Source organism: Botryllus schlosseri, chromosome 5 (genome assembly GCF_051294905.1).
Source record: "Botryllus schlosseri isolate E-star chromosome 5, Bs_hap1, whole genome shotgun sequence".
Taxonomy (NCBI): domain Eukaryota; kingdom Metazoa; phylum Chordata; class Ascidiacea; order Stolidobranchia; family Styelidae; genus Botryllus; species Botryllus schlosseri.
Genome location: NC_137240.1, coordinates 27,393,742 through 27,412,848, shown reverse-complemented (window position 1 = coordinate 27,412,848; position 19,107 = coordinate 27,393,742). Strand labels below are relative to the sequence as shown.

The 19,107-nt window shown below is 40.7% G+C and overlaps 2 protein-coding genes across 3 annotated transcripts in view; one reads left to right on the top strand and one right to left on the bottom strand.

Moving 5' to 3' along the window:
• The window catches only part of LOC145439892 (meprin A subunit beta-like), a 233,110-nt gene extending 226,638 nt beyond the window's left edge, over nucleotides 1-6,472 (top strand). The window contains exons 13-17 of the mRNA XM_080317553.1: nucleotides 2,969-3,147; nucleotides 3,797-4,021; nucleotides 4,503-4,617; nucleotides 5,499-5,934; nucleotides 6,288-6,472. Of these exons, the coding sequence (XP_080173679.1) occupies nucleotides 2,969-3,147; nucleotides 3,797-4,021; nucleotides 4,503-4,617; nucleotides 5,499-5,934; nucleotides 6,288-6,369 (1,037 nt within the window). The 3' untranslated portion in view covers nucleotides 6,370-6,472. The remainder of the gene's footprint in view (nucleotides 1-2,968; nucleotides 3,148-3,796; nucleotides 4,022-4,502; nucleotides 4,618-5,498; nucleotides 5,935-6,287) is intronic.
• Nucleotides 1-19,107, bottom strand: part of LOC145439906 (peptidyl-prolyl cis-trans isomerase-like) — a 362,730-nt gene that overhangs the window by 297,330 nt on the left and 46,293 nt on the right. The gene's annotated exons all lie outside the window — the stretch shown is intronic.

Sequence of the window (19,107 nt, the reverse complement as noted above, 5' to 3'; positions counted from 1 at the left end):
GCGACGTTGCGGCTTCACTCTAGTTACCATTAAGAACAAGTAGCTCACATTGATGCCGAAAAAGTGCACATTGAGTTTAGATTTTTATGTATGCAAGAACGAATCAAGAAGAAACTATTTACAGATGCGAAAACACTAACGCGGACACGTGATGTGCCGGTTACATGGATATGTATTTGGTATTTGGAAATGGATTTTCAGACTTTGGGGGCTGTTTTGCTGTCGTTCCATTGTCTATACAAGAATTTATTTCGTATTGTCAGAATCAGTGTGACACTAGCTTTCGTTAAAGGCCAGTTTTATTAAATTTCATACCCCGGGTCGCAAGTGCGTAACGGAGGAGTTGCATATCTATCCGTAGGCTAGTAATCTATATTCAGACCAACCCGAATCGCGATTAAAATAACAATAGCATAAATTCAAATATCTGCGTCTACAGTTAAATCTATTTATTCTTACAACGCATGGGCAGGGTTAACGGCAAATAAAGAATGAAACCAATACAGCATAGAAATACCCGAAAACTTCGTTATAGATAGGTTTAGAGACAGGTTTAATTGTCCATGGGCGCCTAAATGACTGGTACCGAATGTTCCTGTCTTTGCAATATGAACCCCAGAAGAGGAATTCCATCTGGCGGGGAAAAATTATATGCCAGTGAAGAAATACCAATTTGAAATCGTGTGCGTCTTTTAGTTTAGTACGATTGGGCGACAGGGATATCTGAGACTAGATATTCCTGTTGGGCGAGATCCCTGTTGTGCGATTCTATATTTTTTGATATAACAGACAGGAGGTCACGAAATAACATCATGCAACGAAGTCATACCAACGGGTTCACCCGCCCGAATATGTTTAATTATTAGTTACGGGCACTACAGTTTCCAAGACACCTCACAATGTTCACTCTGTGTTTTGATAAGTCTGCGCACACTCAACAACTCACTGCGCAGACCCTTGGACAACAGTGCATAACGAATAAAAACGGTCACAACTAACGCAACGTAGATTTTCTGTGCGCAGAGACCGTGTCAGCACTGCGCAAGTGCGCAGCTTAGAGGGAACATTGCACCTCATTCAGCTCTACCGGTAAATCTGGTAACGTCAACAGAGAGGATAAGGAATTGATAGCAATATATATGCAATTCCCGATCTTACTGACCGATTTTAGCATGAATTATCGAAAGTTTTCGCGCTTCGCACTGACTCGCTAAACAGTACAGCTGATTTCGTGGCAAAAGCGAACAATGTGATGGGGGCGGTCGTTTTATCACCCTATGGGAGCCCAAGACCCAAGTTTTTTCGGCGGGCCTGACGAAGTGCCGTTTCGTACCTGCAAACGGGTATACGCCCAAAGATGTATAATTATTATTGAGGGGTCCTTCCTTTTCAATTACACATCACTCAGCTCTACCGGTAAATCTGTTTACGTGAGAGAGAGAGAGAGCATAAAAATTGATATCAATATACATACAATTCCCGATCATATTGACCAATTTAATCATTAATTATTGAACCTTTTCGCGCCTCGCGCGTCTAGATGAGAATAGCTGGCTCAGTAAATGGACAGTGGACACCCAATTTAGATGACTAGTATCAGCAAATAGCGGATAGCCGAATAGGGGTCTGGAGGCGAAGCCCCCCGGAAGTTAAGTTTATCACCCGATGGGGGCCCAAGAGCAACGTTTTTTGGGGGGACTGACGAAGTGCTGTTACATCCCTGGTAACGAATTAATTATACTTACGGGCACGCCCGAATATGTTTAATTATTACTTATGTGCCCTTTATTTTCCCATACAACAGCTCACTCAGCGCTACTGGTAAATCTGATTTCGTGGGCTGAGAGGATAAAAAGTTTATAGCGGCTTACATATGTAACTACCACCTATTTATTCATTCATGCATTATAGAAAATTTTGTTACCTATAGGGCGACCAGCCAACACAAACTTTGCTGACCATCGAAATCACGCTACGGGGTTCTTGGGGGAGAAGCCCTCAGAAGTTTGGTTTATCACGCTATGGGTGCGCAAGGCAATCGTTTTTAGGGGGTTGACGAAGTGCTGTTAAGGCCCTCCCTCTTACTCATTGTCTTTATTACATTCCTTACAATATGAGGTTGGGGGGCGCTGGAGCACGATAATTTTTGAAAGGTGGCGCTGGCGGAAAAAAGGTTAAGAACCATTGGTTTAGCGGTTCATGACTCTTAATCATCGCATTTTGCCAATTCCATTGTTCGCGAATGAAGGTGTTGCTAGAATAGAACCCTATTCAAGTGTCGAACAAGGGCATGAGGTAACATTTTGGAAATACTTGACTGGACTGTTCGGCCCGTGAATGAGCACAAGGTTCGAATCCGGCTCGCGACGCAATTTGAGTTTGTCATCCCTGGCATATAGCGTACTTGCGGTATAGTCAGCAGACCCTTACTACGCTTCTTCTCGACAGGCAGGAATGATGCAAGTATTTATATTCTACAGTAACAATTTGGTCCTTGATTTCGATGTTGCAGCGAATGTTCTACAAAATCGGATTTATAACTGAAGAATAATTTCTCGCAAGTGCTTTATTATATTGTAAATTCGCCTTCTTTTATCTCCATTTCTATATCTATACCTTCGAAACTGAAACAAATCGATAATGTCATTTTATTCACTCACAGTGTGATGTAGGGTGTAGGCCACGGGTCGGCAAACCCTGGTACGCGTGCCATTTGTAGCACGCGATATGATTTTTCATGGCAGCCAAATGATTTGACGACATATTATTACCATGCATGTTTGTTGCACAACACGTCACGTAAGTTGTCAAAATGGAAAAAGATTACGGCCCTGCTATACGTAGTGCATATATTAACCATCGATTACATAATGAAAGAGTGGAAGTCTGGTTGAATTCAATATCACTAATTGTGGATTGTTGATGTTATTCAGTATCGCTTGCGAGCTTATGTTTCGCCTTGTTTTAGGCGGAGATGCTAATGAAGTTATTGCGATTGATGACGTCAGCGTGATCGATAAAAAATGCGACGATGATTATGTTGAGATCGCAAATTACCAACAAAACTTTCTGGACGCTTACGCGCGCAACGAATCCTTCCTAACCCCCACGATGGTTAGCGAGCAGGGGTACAATTTCAAGTTGAAGGTAAGGTGTTAGTTACCAATGCACAAATCAAAAGACTTGGTCCCTATTTTTGTTCGCTTTATATGTACGCACTTTAAGCAGTAGAACTGGGATTTGGCCATCAAAACAACCTTGGCCGTTATACATACAACAAGCCCAAGGTGGCAGATTGGAGTGAATACTAATATTCCTATCCGTCGTTAGTCAGTTGAACGGGACAGAGATGATTTATTTATTGTATCGCAGTTCACATATCAACTCATATAATCCTAAATAAAATTTCAAGCTTTGGGCATCAAGAAAAATAAACAATAAACACTAAAGACTGGGACCTTGCGGGAATTATAAACGTATAGGACTAGCGATGCAAAGTTCAATATTTCTACATATAACATGGCCTTTACTCGCTCCGATTCAAGCATTATGCGTCCGGCTTCTCGAGCGGTAGGTCGTGGGTTCGATCCCCGGCCGGGTCATACCAAAGACTCGAAAAATGGTATCCGCAGCTATCCTGCTAGGCGCTCAGCAATCACGGATAGCATGGAGGAGAAAAAAAAACGGGGGCGCAGACTAGATGACCTCATGGGGCCGTATCGCAACCCCGTCGCCAAAGCATCTCGATGGTGCAGGCGAGAAAGAATATCATATCTCTCTCTCATTTATTTCACAGGTGTGGCCGAGGGGCCGAGACGGCGCGAATGACGGTTACATGTCAATGAGTTTCGGCGTGGTTCCAGGCCCGAATGATGACGATTTGGATTGGCCTTTCTGCAACAAATACATGAGAATGTCCATCATGAACAAGGACGCCGATCCATTGTACCAGCAAAATCGATTCCTGGAATATGTCACTTCTCAAGAAGTAGGAGGATCGGCGTGGAACAAACCCACTACGGTATGGCAATGTTTTCCATCAACCATATACCGAGGAATCGGAGAATCAGATCATGGTCGAGTGCAGTAGATACAACGTCCGGCATGCTATCGGATTTCAGACTGTGTGAAAAACTAGTGGAATGCGCAATTGCTACATGAGATATTACATCGCATTCTCAAGTGAAACTTTATAATGCGCTGTTGTGTCTTGGTGTGAAACGGCCTCGTAGTCTCGTAGTCGACGCACTATTTATTTTCTCCCAAATGCAACAAACATCGAATATGCGAATGCGCTAGACTAGTGTAAATAACGATATAGCGCTCTACCATATCCGTTGGTGATCGTATTACTTTACTAGGGTGACACGACACGTCCATCATCTAAAATCTACAATAGGTCTATCAATGACTCCTCGTGCCGTATTAATTTGAGACCCCAGCTCTTGAGGCAATCTTTTTGTACTTGATGTCATTCATAGAAAATGAAACAATACGTTTAGGAGGAAGACACGGTATATCTGGGATATTACAATTACATGGCAATCAGCGATTTAACGGATCCCACCAAGAATTATTTGAAGCACGGATTAATCATGTTCTCTGTCCTCATTCAAGGTAACCAGTTTTTCCTGACGATTATCAATATCATACAAACATAACAAGACTGTATTTCATGACACGTACAACCATATTCACCAGCAAATTGTGAATTTTATCACACTCGAACGAAAGGAAACAACAATCATGCCACTGTCATGTTGTGGGATTGGGTATAGCCCCGAAAATGTCACGTCATTCTTTGTGCGACTCCGTGGTACATGATTGACGCCATATCATACCAAGAGGTCTGCTCCGCTTATAATTTTATCGGATGTTGTAAGTCACTGCCTGCACGATGAGTTCATACGTGCACAAAGAGTTTGTGGCTTAGCTTGAAGGATCCATTCAGATAGAGGTTGGTAATTCGCAGAGATGATATTGGCGATTTATTACTGTTGTGCAGTTGTCTGAGTTCGTTTAGCACCACGAATATCCATTATGCACCAAATACATCTTAAAGTGCTATTTTAACGATGTTTTACTAGGCGGTTTGCTCATCTTGCACTACTACGCCAATTGTAATGTCCAATTATACCTAAGCTGTTGATCTCTATAAGCGTGTTAGAAGTGCGCCTTTGTGGTAATTAGTAAATATGTGGACAAGAAGTTAATTTGCATAAATGAGAAGCTGGTAAATCAAATAAAATCATATGTTATTGGAAGTCAGATTTGGTTTTCACTTTGTGCTTCGTAGTATTGCCCGTCATTGCTCCGAGTTTTTCTAAATGTAGGCATACCCATCTGCCAAGTGTCCTTGCGAATAAACGGAACACGCCCGAGTCGTATACATGAGATACATTGTCTTGGTATTGCGTTCGATGATCTAATTATACGATCGGTGATACTGAATAGGTGGCCTACCTCTCGTCTTTCAAATGATTAAGTCAAATTTTCAGATATGAATTGGGTAAATGGCGAAGTCTGCAGCGGCAATTTTACCGATACCGTAGCGCGTGAAGTGAAGCCAGGAATGAGTCTAGACTTCCCGATATCTACCTATGACAAACATGGTGGTGAGCATGGACATGGTGGTGAGCATGGACATGGCGGTGGACATGGACATGGAAATGGCGACAAGGAAACACCGGGCACGACAACCACAACCACGACTACCACGACAGCCGCCGCCACCACCACCACCACAACAACAACAACTGCCACCGACCCGACCACGACTCGCGCAGAGGAAAGATTAGTTCCAGTCAAAAAAGTTGTTGCATTGACCCTCGCCTCAGCGGCATTTATTCTCCTTGTGATGTCTACCGTGCTATGTTGCGTGGTCAAGTCACACAAGAAAAATCTAAAGGCCGTGGCGAATCATCAAGTTACCATGTAAGTCATTGAAAGCGAGGATGGAATTTGTATGGCTCTTATTATTCAACTATTTTTATTAAAATATTATGATTGCCGGCCTACGTATCTATCCTATTGCAACTGGCTGTCTCTACCAGTCTATTTCCCATATGCCCTAAAGGAGCAGCATGCTTAGGCCTTCATTACAACTTCATTCAAGTTTCTTCTGTTAAGTTTAGACCGTGAAGCGCTTGACTGTGTATCACTTTGAATAGTCCGGTAACCACTGCTAAATCGTTTCAGCAGTCCAGACCCCATTCGCTTCTCTTGTAAAGCCAAAGAGTAAACGTAAAGTTTGATCGCATAACATTTTATGGTGTCATTGTTTTCAGTCACACCCATACATCGTTTCCTCCGGCTTGTCCAGAGGACAAAGTATCTTTCGAGAAGCTTCCAGAATCAAGGCATGCGTGAAGTCGGTCGATATCAATCCAGCTTTATTTTGTGTGCTAAGTAATTGGGCGTTTCGAATGTCAAGTGCAATATGAATAAATTTGAACATTTTTGTGTCGCTGCATCTTCTGACCACTTTTTCAGATTGGATAGCTTCCTGCATAACGATGTTTGGAAGGCATTTTGTGTTTTATTTCGAAGGCAAGCAACATGGGTGTTGAATGAATTGACAAAGCATTAGTAATGGCACCAGTAGGCAAGCAAACATTGGGCAAACAGCCAATTCTACGAGTTAAAACATGGTATTTCAGCATAATTTAATGCAGTAGTTCTTAACCTTGTGTCGCGACTAAGGATGGTGTGAACCTCTGAAAGGTTCAGGTTCTTGTGAACACGAGCCTTTTAGAAAGGTTCTGCGTGAACGCGAACGTGAACCTCATGACGTCACGTGACGTCATTTTGCTAATTTCAGCGAAGTGTTATACTCCGGCCACATATTGCCACAGTACTGAAGTGTGCTTATAAACGTCGCCAAATGTATGAACCGAGGTAATCAAATGATATAATAATTTCATAAAATCACTATCTTCTGTCGCTTTGCCTACAATTTCGACGCGTACTTGCAAGGGAATATAAGCTTACGCCTCTGGTCTAGGCCAGAACGGACAATGTATTCGGTGTCTGAGCATTGCTACGTTGACATTGAGCAGAATGTAAAACATATTTCCTTACTTGCCCTATTACCTCATTAACATCTTATAGATCAGTAGCCAACGCCCCAATCACACGGATTTGGTTTTTTATGATATAATAAACACATGAAGTCAAAATTGACCCCGTACGCCTGCTAAATATTTTACATCAGACAACGTTATCAATTTCATTGATTGGTTGAATAAGCATCATTCACTGACTACCTACATGTAGTGTATTTCGCTCTTGGTAAGGTGTGATTGGGAGTCAAGCTCACAGGTGAGAGTCATAAACGGAAAGCTGGCTATTTCGAGCAAACCATTGTAACAAAGCATGCAACATTTTTGAGGTTGTCAAGGTGCATGCTCGTTTAGTGTTGACTTTTCATGTTGCCAGCGACACATATAGAGTGACCCGCAATTGAAATGCAATAAGTTTCTACCAAAGATGTTATAATATAGTGAAGATTGTAAGTTTTGAAAAGGTTAACAGTGCAGAACCTACCAAGGTTCGTTTGTGAACGTGAACCTTTAATTTCCTGAGGTTCACACACAGAACGCGAACGTGAACCTCGCGTTCACACCATCCCTAGTCGCGACCGAAAATTCTTTCCCCAAATTATATTATATTACACTTCGGCGTTGCGTCGTAAAATATTTTTCATATTTGAATAAATATATTGATATTGAAGTAAACCCAAATATTTTCGGTTGATTCTCGTCAGGGTTAATCGTCAACAATTAGCAGAGAATTGAAAAAAAGAATGCTCATAATCAACAAACGTATCACCAAATATGACTATCGTTGATATAATTCTGACGATTACCCCTATCGTGTGTCAGCCGAAAATATTCGGGTTTCCTTCAGTATGAATATATTATTGAATTATATACTGAAGTTATGTACATCCAAGAGTCTCCATTTCCGTATTTGTTTGACGGCGTGATGGTGCACTCTGGTTATGAGTCGATTGCAATACTTCGCCTTTATAACCACCATCTGGGTATCCTTGACTTGGAGTAGCTATACTCGGACACGTAAGAAGAAAGTCCCATTGTTAAAGTTATACAGGTTGAATTCTGCGAAGCGCAACGGAAGTTCTCAATTTAATAAGTCTAACAAAAATATTATTGTCATAGCGACGGTATTATTATCATTATTATTAATGACAAGTTTAAAGTGGCGCGTGTCGCCGTTTCCGGCCTTGTGCGGCACGGACAAAATATGTTATCAAGGGTCGAATTTTCGTGCTATGGGACATAGGTTTAGAATGACATTTAACTATATATACAAGTTACATCAAATAATAAACTCGGCGACCGGGGTTCATAATTGCAGCGGTAAGGAAGTTCAGTTCATGTTCCCGTTCGGTATGCAAACCATCGATATTTATGAGATTCTTGTCCACAAACGCCAAACGAACGTTCTAGTTTCACCGTGAATATTTTGCAGTATATAACTGTCTTTTCGGGGAATCTGAAAGGAGGCAGCTGAAGTTACGTTGATTCGCAATAAATGTTCATTATGTTTTTGTTGCAGTTGTATTTGCTGTTGTTCGGATTCTTCTGGACTAAGGATTAAAGATTAGCGTAAGGTTGCCCAGATTATAAAACCACTTTTCTATATATAGCCCACACCTCCATACTAACGGACTGTGGCACAGAGACTTGAACACGACTTGTTTTCCCATTCGTTCGTCGTTATTGGCTTCTGCTCGTTGAATAATAATTATATTTTTGAATATTTCAAGACGATAAGACAATAGACAGTACACGTTAATGTATTCCGAGATGTACACTGGACGTCGCATACATAGTGTAAATTTCATAAATTGTTGATGAGGTATGTTTGATGCTATCTATCTTACATGCATATTCGCTCCATATGTCAATGCGGCTTCGTAGAGAAGCTGAGCCGAGCATCTTTTTAATAACAAAATATGAAATTCCTTGCAATGATAGACTGATTCAGAGTTTCTCGGGGAAATCGCTACATTACTCCTAAAACCTTCGTTCATTTTCTGTATTGTTCTGTCTTAACATGTGTATCATTGCTATCAATGGTTGATGCGTGAGTATGTGCTGAATAAGTATTAGGTCTATTCAAATATTTAATAAGCGTGGTGAACCAAACCGCAGACGGTGTAAATCAGTGGTTCTCAACCATGTCGCAATCACCCCCTGGGGGCGATTTGAATATCAAAGGGGGCGGAAACATTCAGGCGGCGATATGGGGACAATGGGACGCTATAGGGGCACCGAAGAAAAAGGCCATGACATTACATATAGTATAATCTAGAGATGGTGTGAACGTGATGTTCACGTTCGCGTTCTGTGTGTGAACCTCGGGATTTTAGCGGTTAACGTTCACAAACGAACCTTGGTAGGTTCTGCGCTGTGAACCTTTTTCATATGTTGCAATTTTCACTTCAATATAAAATCTTTTGTTGAAATTTATTGCATTTCAACTGCGGGCCACTCTATGCATGGTGCTAGCAGCATAAAAAGTCAACAATAAACGAGCATGCACCTTGACAACCTCAAAAATTTACTCGTTTTGTTACAAAAGTTTGCTCGAAATATCCAGCTTTCCGTTTGTGAATATTTGGTGACTCTCTGCTGTTCGCTTGACCCGCAATCAGACAACATCAAGAGTGAAATACACTGCATTTAATCAGCGAATGATGCTTATTCAACCACCAATCATTGAAATTGATGTTGTCTAATGTGAAAAATCTAGGAGGCGTACGGGGTCAATCTGGACCAAATCCCTGCGATTGGGGTGTTGGTCACTGGTGTATAACTTGTTAGTGGAGTAATATCGGTAGCAAGCATAAAAACCCGTTTTACACTCTGCTTAATATCAACGTTGCAGTATTGAGACGCCGAATACACATCCGATCTGGCCTAGGCCGTCAAAGCGTAAGTCCTCGTCGAAATTGTTGGCAAAGCTACGAAAGATAGGCTATTGATTTTATGGGAATATTATTTCATTTGATTGCCCCAGTGGATACATTTGGCGACGTTTAAAACGTCAATATTTACTTCAGCATTGTGGCATTATGTGGATCGAGTCGTCGCTAGATATCGTGCACATTAATATAGGCTATCACGTCACTGAAATGTAGGGTTGGAATTAGCAGTATGACGTCACGTGACGTCATGAGGTTCACGTTCGCGTTCACACAGAACCCTTCAATAAGGTTCGCCGTCACGCGAACCTGAACCTTTCAGAGGTTCACACCATCTCTATATAATCGTTGTCACAGGGATATAAAGTTCTATAGTTCTATATATCCTTGAGATCTCGTTATAAAATTAGTTGATTCATTCATTCATTTATTCCAAACAAAATTCATCACTTATCCAAAATTTCAGCGAAATATACAGACGATGTCAACTCGTCGTCATTTACTGCTGAGCATGTCTGATTTCAACTGGCAAAAGAGTAGGCAAATGGAAATACGCACCGGGGGACATCATATTCCTCAACATTTCAAGAAGTTTGTTCCCTATGATTATACAATAGTTAGCCTCTCTGAAATTTTGAAGGATAAAATTATTATATCATAATTAATGGTGTCGTATTGGTAATGTATTACAGTGTTTCCTGTATAGCTATAAGCTCTTTTGAAAATATCGATAAATGGTGCTTTAGAGAAAATTTGTTTGACACACCCTCGTCCTAAACGTAAAAGGATGTTCTGCAACCAATTTCGGTTTTTGTATCTCACGTTCACACCATCCCTAGTGTGTAGCTCATATTTCAAAATAATATTATGATGATATTATGATGATCGTGATATTTTGTTGTGGAATTTGTATTTTTTTACTAAAATATCAATTAAGTTGTTGGAACTATGCCCGTCGCCAATGTTAGAGAGCACATCGTTGTACGGGCATAAATAACTAAAATATTGGTTGCTGAAAGTGTGGTCTCTTTTGTCTCGATATTGCATTCTTGCGGCCTGCTCCTCAATGAAATTTGAAAAGTGGCCCGCGACCCGAGTAGGCAGCCCCTGTTACTCCCTATTTCCATGCATTGATATCTGAAAATTGCTTTTACCGGTATTTATTTCAAGTATAATATAATATTATCGATGAAGCGATAATAATCGGCCAGGCTCTAACGTGAAGACCAAAAGTCAGGTGAAATTACATCCAGTAATTCGCATGAATCCTATGCGCGATTGCACTTGCCGCGGTAGCCCCAGCACGAGTAATTACTAGCAACGGTGCATCACGTGTCATTACTATCGCTCGAGCATTCGTTCGACGCTCCGTCAATTAGAATCCATCGATTCAAATTTCTATGTTATACAGGTTATCATTAGCGCGGGACAAGCGGTTTCAAAGCTTATGTGCTGTATTGAAGTCCGGAATATATATCGAGCTACCTGTCTAATGTTTCACGCAACGTTTTTGTGAGCAGTTTTGTATACACGACTTATGAGGGTCTGACCGTCGGAAAGTTTCCTCTCGTCATTCAGGAAAACCAACATGGTGCGCTGTAGGTTGCTGTTTATTATTTATTGTGCACTCTTAGCGAAATGGGTGTGTATTTCCACCCGTGCACCACCCCTAATTTACGGGTGTGAATGGCACACGAGACCATACCTACCTCAGACTTGTACCGCGGTGTAAATCGAGTACGACGTTTTAATCCGAATTGTGCATTTAAGTAGAATGATATGCAGTAAGCACGTAGGCACGTAGTACTTATGACCGCGATTTAATTCTGAGTTAGTTTCTGTTTAGTGTACTACGGTTTTCGGCCTTTTGGATGTGAATGCACTGCACAGTGCACACACTTTTCGCTAAGATTGTGTTTCGACTTCATGGTCATTTTAAACCAGGTTTATTTTCATATTGCCACTGGTGATCGTGTTCATTTACAATAACCATAAGCCAATTTGGTGTAAAGGAGATGTGGTACCGATGGATCAAAAATCGGAAAATGATCGCTGGCCCCGAAATGTTCAGCAGAAAACAGCAGATCTTTTGCTGGCTCAGCACTTTGATACAAGCTCTACCTATCGCGCACATATACATGAATATCCGTCTTTTCAAAAACTATTTATGGATGTTCAAAATTTGTTGCTCGAACGTGTCATCGGTCCCCACCCGGTGGGTCCAATGACACACGACCCGGGGACCTATGACACATATACCCTAAAAAATTCAAAGGTGACTACTTATCTTGCTCAGTATTATAATCTAAGCTGCAGCAAGCCAAAGAAGAATGTTTGGTCGCAACTGTCAAAAAATAGAATAAATATAAACTCAAATGTTGTCATAAAATCACGTTTCGATTTAGGCTCGAACTTATAAATTTGTGGGTACATACATATTGCCCGAAAATCGACAGTGTGACTTCCAAATACCTCGTTATAGCGATAAAACATCATATGCAATTATTAAATAAAGATTTTCTGTACGTAGGCATGTTTCATTTGTTTCATGATTAGTATGCTTGATTATTTTGCTTGATTTGGCTATTGTATCATCTGTCCTCACCCTACGAATTTTATACATGAATCGAAATAAAGTCCCCTCAAGGAAAGTACTGAAAAAAATAATAGGTGCCATTATATAGCCTGATACAAGCCCTACACTTCACAATAAAAATGATTGCTGGTTTGTTCGTGTTGAAGGTTACAAAGAAAAATGTTTGAACAGCTTCTTTGAGGTACAGAACTTCAATATACAATTGAATAGTATATTCATATTAAAATGAACCCGAATATTTTCGGCTGACACTCGTCAGGGGTAATCGTCAGCAACTAGTAGAGAATTCGAAAGAACAGCGTATATCAACAATCGTAACACAAAATATGACGTCACCAGCACGAAATGTCGAATACGAGAGCGTTCAATGTACTATTTTTAGATGATACACGAACTCTTTTTGTTGACCTGGCTGTGCCTTGGCTGTGTCAACAAAAAGAGTTCGTGTATCATCTAAAAATAGTACATTGAACGCTCTCGTATTCGACATTTCGTGCTGGTGACGTCATATTTTGTGTAACGATTGTTGATATACGCTGTTCTTTCGAATTCTCTACTAGTTGCTGACGATTGCCCCTGACGAGTGTCAGCCGAAAATATTCGGGTTCATTTTAATATGAATATACTATTCAATTGTATAAAGAAAAATGTTTATGTCGATCTAAATTTAGTTTAGACCCCCCAAAACAAAAATCATCCGTGAGAGACCCCATAGCTCGCGCACGTCGATTTTTTTTGTATGTGAGGAAAGATTATGCCAGCATGCAATTGTAGACAAGTTCACGGAGTGTAATCATAGAGTTATCATAGAGAATTTTCAAAGTATTTTCGGTCCCAGTGATCCATCGGTACCACATCTCCCCTACATCTATGCTTGGCAGAGTATGGTAGGGTATGGAAGTATACGGTATGGTATGGAACGAGATTTTGGTATAGAATATGGAAAAGGGCAAGTATGGTATGGAATGCTCTTTCCAGACTTCCAGACTTTTTCCATGCTTTGAGAGTTTTGCCAGAATCATGACAATGATCCTACTTCCGATTTGTCAAATTGATTGCATACCTCAGAAAATCGCTCACTGTCTATGCTCATATCTCATATTTTGATTTATGACCCACCCACCCTGGTCGAAAATGGCGAGATTGGAGTAAATTTTTAAAATTTCAGTAATACATTCAAATTGTTATTCCTATGCTATACATGGAGAAGTCAGATTACAGAATTGCAGCAGATGAAGAATTTGCAAGGGTTGCAGAGCAGAGGTAGAGATGATTGAAAATGAAGAATCGAAATTACAGTAATTATGCTGTGATTCACAAGTGTAATTTTAGTCCAGTGGTGCATTCAAGGCCTTCCGAAGAATATGCACAGTGCCGAATAACGTGATCTTTTGAATCATGTCGAATCGAACGTTACCCGGAATTCGTTGGATATGTCTCATGAGTTTTTTGCTTACGACACCTGTAGCGCCAATGACTATCGGTACAATGTTTATTTTGCATCGCCACATTTTCTCACATTCCATTTTGAGCTCCGCGCACTTGGAGTGTTTTCCAGATTCTTTTTGCAGTATGTTGTGATCAGCTGGGACAGCCAGTTCAATGAATAAGCATTCTCTTTTCTTTTTTAGTTTGACGATTATATCCGGGCGGTTGCTCCTGATTTCGCGGTCAGTTATGACTGGTACATCCCACAGAATTTTTACTTGTTCGTTTTCTGTCATTGGTGCTGGGCTGTAATCGTACCAATTTTTTGTCGAAGTGGTGATGTTAAAATGTTTGCATAATTCAAGATGAATTTAGTGACCAATCCTATTGTGTCTCCATGTGTGTTCGCTTGCTGCAAGTGCACCACAGCCGGACATGAGATGTGCTGCAGTTTCATTTTGGTTGTAGCACATTCTGCATTTGCCGTCCGTGTTTTGCTTCAGAATTCTTTTGTGGTAATATTTTGTAGGAAGCGATTGGTCTTGCGCTGCGAAAATGAATCCTTCGCTTGCCGGTTTCAGGCCAGCGCCGGATAGCCAGGTCCGTGAAAGCTTGTCTACATGGGGCTGTGAGGTTAACTTCTTGTGCTGTCCATGAAGAGGCATCGACTCCCCTATCGTTTCTCTAATTTTGAGTGTTGCGTTTTTGGATTGAACTCGGGTTGTTGTTGTGGGTTTGGCAACAGTGTTTTCAGCAGTGTACACTGTACAGGTTAGTTGTTTCCATGTTGTCTTCTCTGGCGTAGCTACTTGTCGTGTCGGTAGCTCAGAGATTTTGCTTTGCGCTGTTTGTCTTCATGTGCAATTAGTTTGCAGTAAATGTTATCGCTGTTGTTGCTTAACTGTGACAGCCGATGAATTCTGTTTTGAAATATTGTTCAATTTCTTCTAGTCCTCGACCACCTTTTTTCTGGGGATGTACAGTCTTTGTGTATCAGATTCTGGGCGATACATGTGGTGCATTGTCATCAGTTTTCCCGTCTTTGTGTCCAATTTTTTGATATCATCTTTGCGCCAGTTCACCACAGCAAAGCTGTATCTCAAGACAGGCACTGCAAGACTGTTTTTGGAATTGAGATCAGTTTTGAGGATTGACTTGAGCCTGCTAATGTATTCTTTTTTTAGACTTGATTTCATTGCAGCATGCTTAATGTTGTCGCTTTCACTGATCCCTAGATATTTATAGTGATCTTCAGCATTCAATTCTGTTATGGTTTTACCCATTTTGAAGTTCATGTCTCCAGTGTTGGTGGCTCTTCCACGTCGTATGGCAAGTTTTGAACATTTATCCAAGCCAAATTTCATTTTTATATCTTTCGAAAACTCATGAACAATTTTCATTTGGTTATTCAGGTCCGCATCGGATTTCGCATACAGTTTCAGAGCATCCATGAACAGAAGGTGATGAATCTTTTGACCTTCAGAGTTTGCTGCTTTTTTCATCACGTATCCTGTTTCATTTTTTCTCAGCAACTCACTGAGTGCAGCTAAGCTGAGGCAGAATAGAAGTGGCGAGATTGAGTCGCCTTGAAAGATACCTTTGCGTATCTGAATTGTACTCGTTTCTGTTTCACCTTGGTCATGTTTGATCAACAATTTTGTATGCCAATTTTTCATTGAGTCTGCAATAAATCTGATGCTAATCGGATTCATTTTGTACACGCATTGTTTCCAGTATCCATGTGTGAGGGACTATATCGAAATTTTTTTTTCTAGTCCATCCATGTCATACTGAGGTTAGTGCGTCTCCTCTTGCAGTTTTCAAGAATGGTTTTGTCAAGGAGCCGGTGGTCCTTACAGCCAAGGGCGCCTTCCTTGCACTCTTTCTGCTCAGGCGGAAGAAGGTTTTCTAGGTGTTCGGAGCTTCGTTTTCCCAGGATTTTGGTCAGTGTTTTGTAGCCTACATGGTTGTCAGGCAGGTTATCGTTCTGTAGTTCTTGGGGTCCCCAGTGTTTTTATTTTTTGGAATAAGATAGGTGATCCCTTGTGTGAACCAGGCTGGCATCTCGTGCGAGTTGGTTAAGGATAATATCTCATTGTAGGTTGCCGCTCGGTATTTCTGTGTTGCAGTTAGTTTTTTTAGCCAAAAGTTTTTGATCTGGTCAGCAACAGCTGCCTTCCAGTTCTGTGAACTTTTTCGGGCCTCCTTGATTTCTTGTTTTGTGATTTCTGACCATTGTTGCTCTGGTGTCTGTAAGTGGTCAGTTTGGAGGTCTCGTATCCAATTTGCATTTAAGTTGTGCAATTTTTGGATTTCCCATATTTTGTTCCAAAATGATTCCACATCTGCAGTGGCTGATATTTTGCTGCTGGTAATTTTGTGGTTTGACTTTCGTTTCATCATTCGGAAAAATTGGCCAGGTTTGCGAGCAAATAACAAGTTTTGGCGATATTGTGTGTCTCGTTTCTCTTATCGTTTCAATCGTTGTGCTTTTGCGCATATTTTCATTTTTAAATCTTCTTGCAACATTGCCACTTTTTCTGTTGACTGCAGTTTGGTTTGGTGCTCCACTTCTATTCTTTTTACTTTATTTTTGACTTTGCGGGAAACGTTTCCTTTTTTTAGTTCTGAGAGTATCGCAACATCACACCTTAATTGTGTTTGTGTTTTGTGTTCCCCTTTTTTTGTTGACAGGTCTTGGGATTTTGCAGTGTCTTTCTGAGATAACTGCTGCAGTGCTGTAAATGAGGTTGTTGATTGTTGTTAAAGGACATTGTGGCTTTTCTCCTTGTTTTTCATTTAGAATTGTAGGTAGTATGGCTTCTGACAAAATTTTGTTCGCTACTGCAATATCAGTTTTCAGTTTCTTTGTAATTTGTAGGTCAGGTAAATTCACTCTGTCATTTATATCCAATGTGGAGTTCATTTGGTTGATGATTTGATTCTTGATCTCCAATTCTAATTCCTTGTCTGTCCATGTCATCATCGTTAGGTGTTGTTGGTTCATTCGGGTGCCCGATGGTATTTTGTAATTTTACTTCTGCGATGTTCCGGTCGTCAATTGATTTTTGCGGTTTCAGGTCATCTTGGCCGAATTGAAGTTCAAGTGCCTCAGAATTTTTTATGTTTTTGTTACAAATTTCTCCCTCGATTTCTGCGAGTTCTTGTTCAATTATTTTTTTATTGCGCAACGTCTCATTGTTGCCAGGGTATTGACAGTCATGATTGGCGATTTATTTGTTCTCTCTTTCCATTTTTGAAAAGTTCCTTCGGTTACTCTTGCCGAGTTTTCATGTTTGGCCAAGAAGTAACATCTCATCATTTCTTTATACTCTTCTTTACTCCATATGTGTCTCTTCTTTTTTTCTTTTGCGGCGGAGTTATTTTGTGGGCCACAGTTCGAAAGAGAATAGTTATACTTTAAGTTACATCGTTATACCTTTCCGTTAAGAGAAATTATGAAAAAAACGAGGGGAAAAATGTGTAGTCAAGTCCACGACAGGGAGGTAGCCCTACAATAAGGGAGGGCTGCTGAACGCCGGCGGTTACGGTGAGCCGGATAAAAAAAAATACGGAACGATTGAGGCGGGTATGGAGTATGAGAAATTCCCATTATATTCCATACCATACTATCCCATGCATCTCTGTTAAGCTATAGATAACTAACCTATAGATAGATTCGAAACACGTAACTGCACTGCTGGGCAAGCATATATAACGCTATCAATTTCACGAAGCTTCGTGAAGAGATAGGTTAATGCTATATCTTAATTGCGACCGAGAGCAAAATTTATTTAAAGTGGTATTGAACGTGATCTATTGTCGTCGGACTGATTCGCACTGAAAATATGACTTAAATAATCCAGCCAGAGGGCGCTGCAACGGCCCCAAACTGACCCTTAAAAGTCGAAAATTCGTATTATTTGTAAAATTGCCGATTTCTTGCTGTATCTGAGGGCCCGACGGCGTGGTTTATCCATAGGTTTGTCATTAATGATCGGACCGGAACCTGCAACTCATTGGTGCTGCTGCGGTGAAACACATATATGCTGATCGCCGACACACGGTGCGCTGTAAGATGCTTCCGAACAATTCCTAGCGATTATTGAAATATGGGGAATTTTATTATTTGGTACAGCACTCCCGAGTCATTCGTCTTAACGAGTAGGCGGCGGTTGTTGTCCTTCAAAGATATCGTGTTGTCAGGAAATGAAATGGATCGGTGTGAATAATTTATCGTTGAATGAATTTTATAAATTAATTCATTCCTCGAAAACATTTCTTCCGCAGGAAATTTGAACGTCTCCGTCGTCAGTGAAAACGCAATGTTTGACAGAGGGGTTTATCCGGTTTTGTTATGAGTTGCGAATTAGGTACCATATTTAGTGGCTGCTACGAGGAGAATCGTAAACACCAGGTGTAGCTTTGTTGTGCGATTGTCCGTCTATTTTCATGTATCGCGCCACGAATACTGCGCGGTAAATTACAGCAATGCTGGTATTTTAGATTGGTCGTTCGTTGAAAGCTAGTTGTTTTACAGCAGTCCTGATGATTGATAACCGCAGCCATATATGGCCAAGACAGGTGGGTTATATATGACTGCTGCAAAGAACACCGAAACCTCTGCCACTATTGGTGCGAATGAGAAACCTGTCTACTGCAGCGATTTATTTATTGCCAGGGGTATCAAAGTTATTTACAACATGAGCCTCAGGACGATAGTGCAGCTGATATGTCCTGTACATGTATAGCTAATTCCATCAACCATGGAGTACACGCCATTCAAAAGTATGTCAGCTAGTAGACTTTTGCGGCAGAATAGTGATCACGGAATTGGTATCGTACAATATTTGGCATATAGGCTAAGAATCTACGATTGCATTTTGGATAAAAGCAAATTAAAATATTTTCGCCAAGGACATTGCGTAAACAAAATAACGTACTTTGTCCGTACATCTACGGACTTGGAAGTGTCGATCAGTATTATAATGCAGTTGTGCTGCTTGCTGTGGCAATGTGATCTATTGCGTTGCGAATTTCTATGCTTCTTGAATCCTGACCGTAGCGCACCAGGTCGATAAAGTGATATGCGGTACATACGCCATTTTTAATATTAATGATAATGATAAGA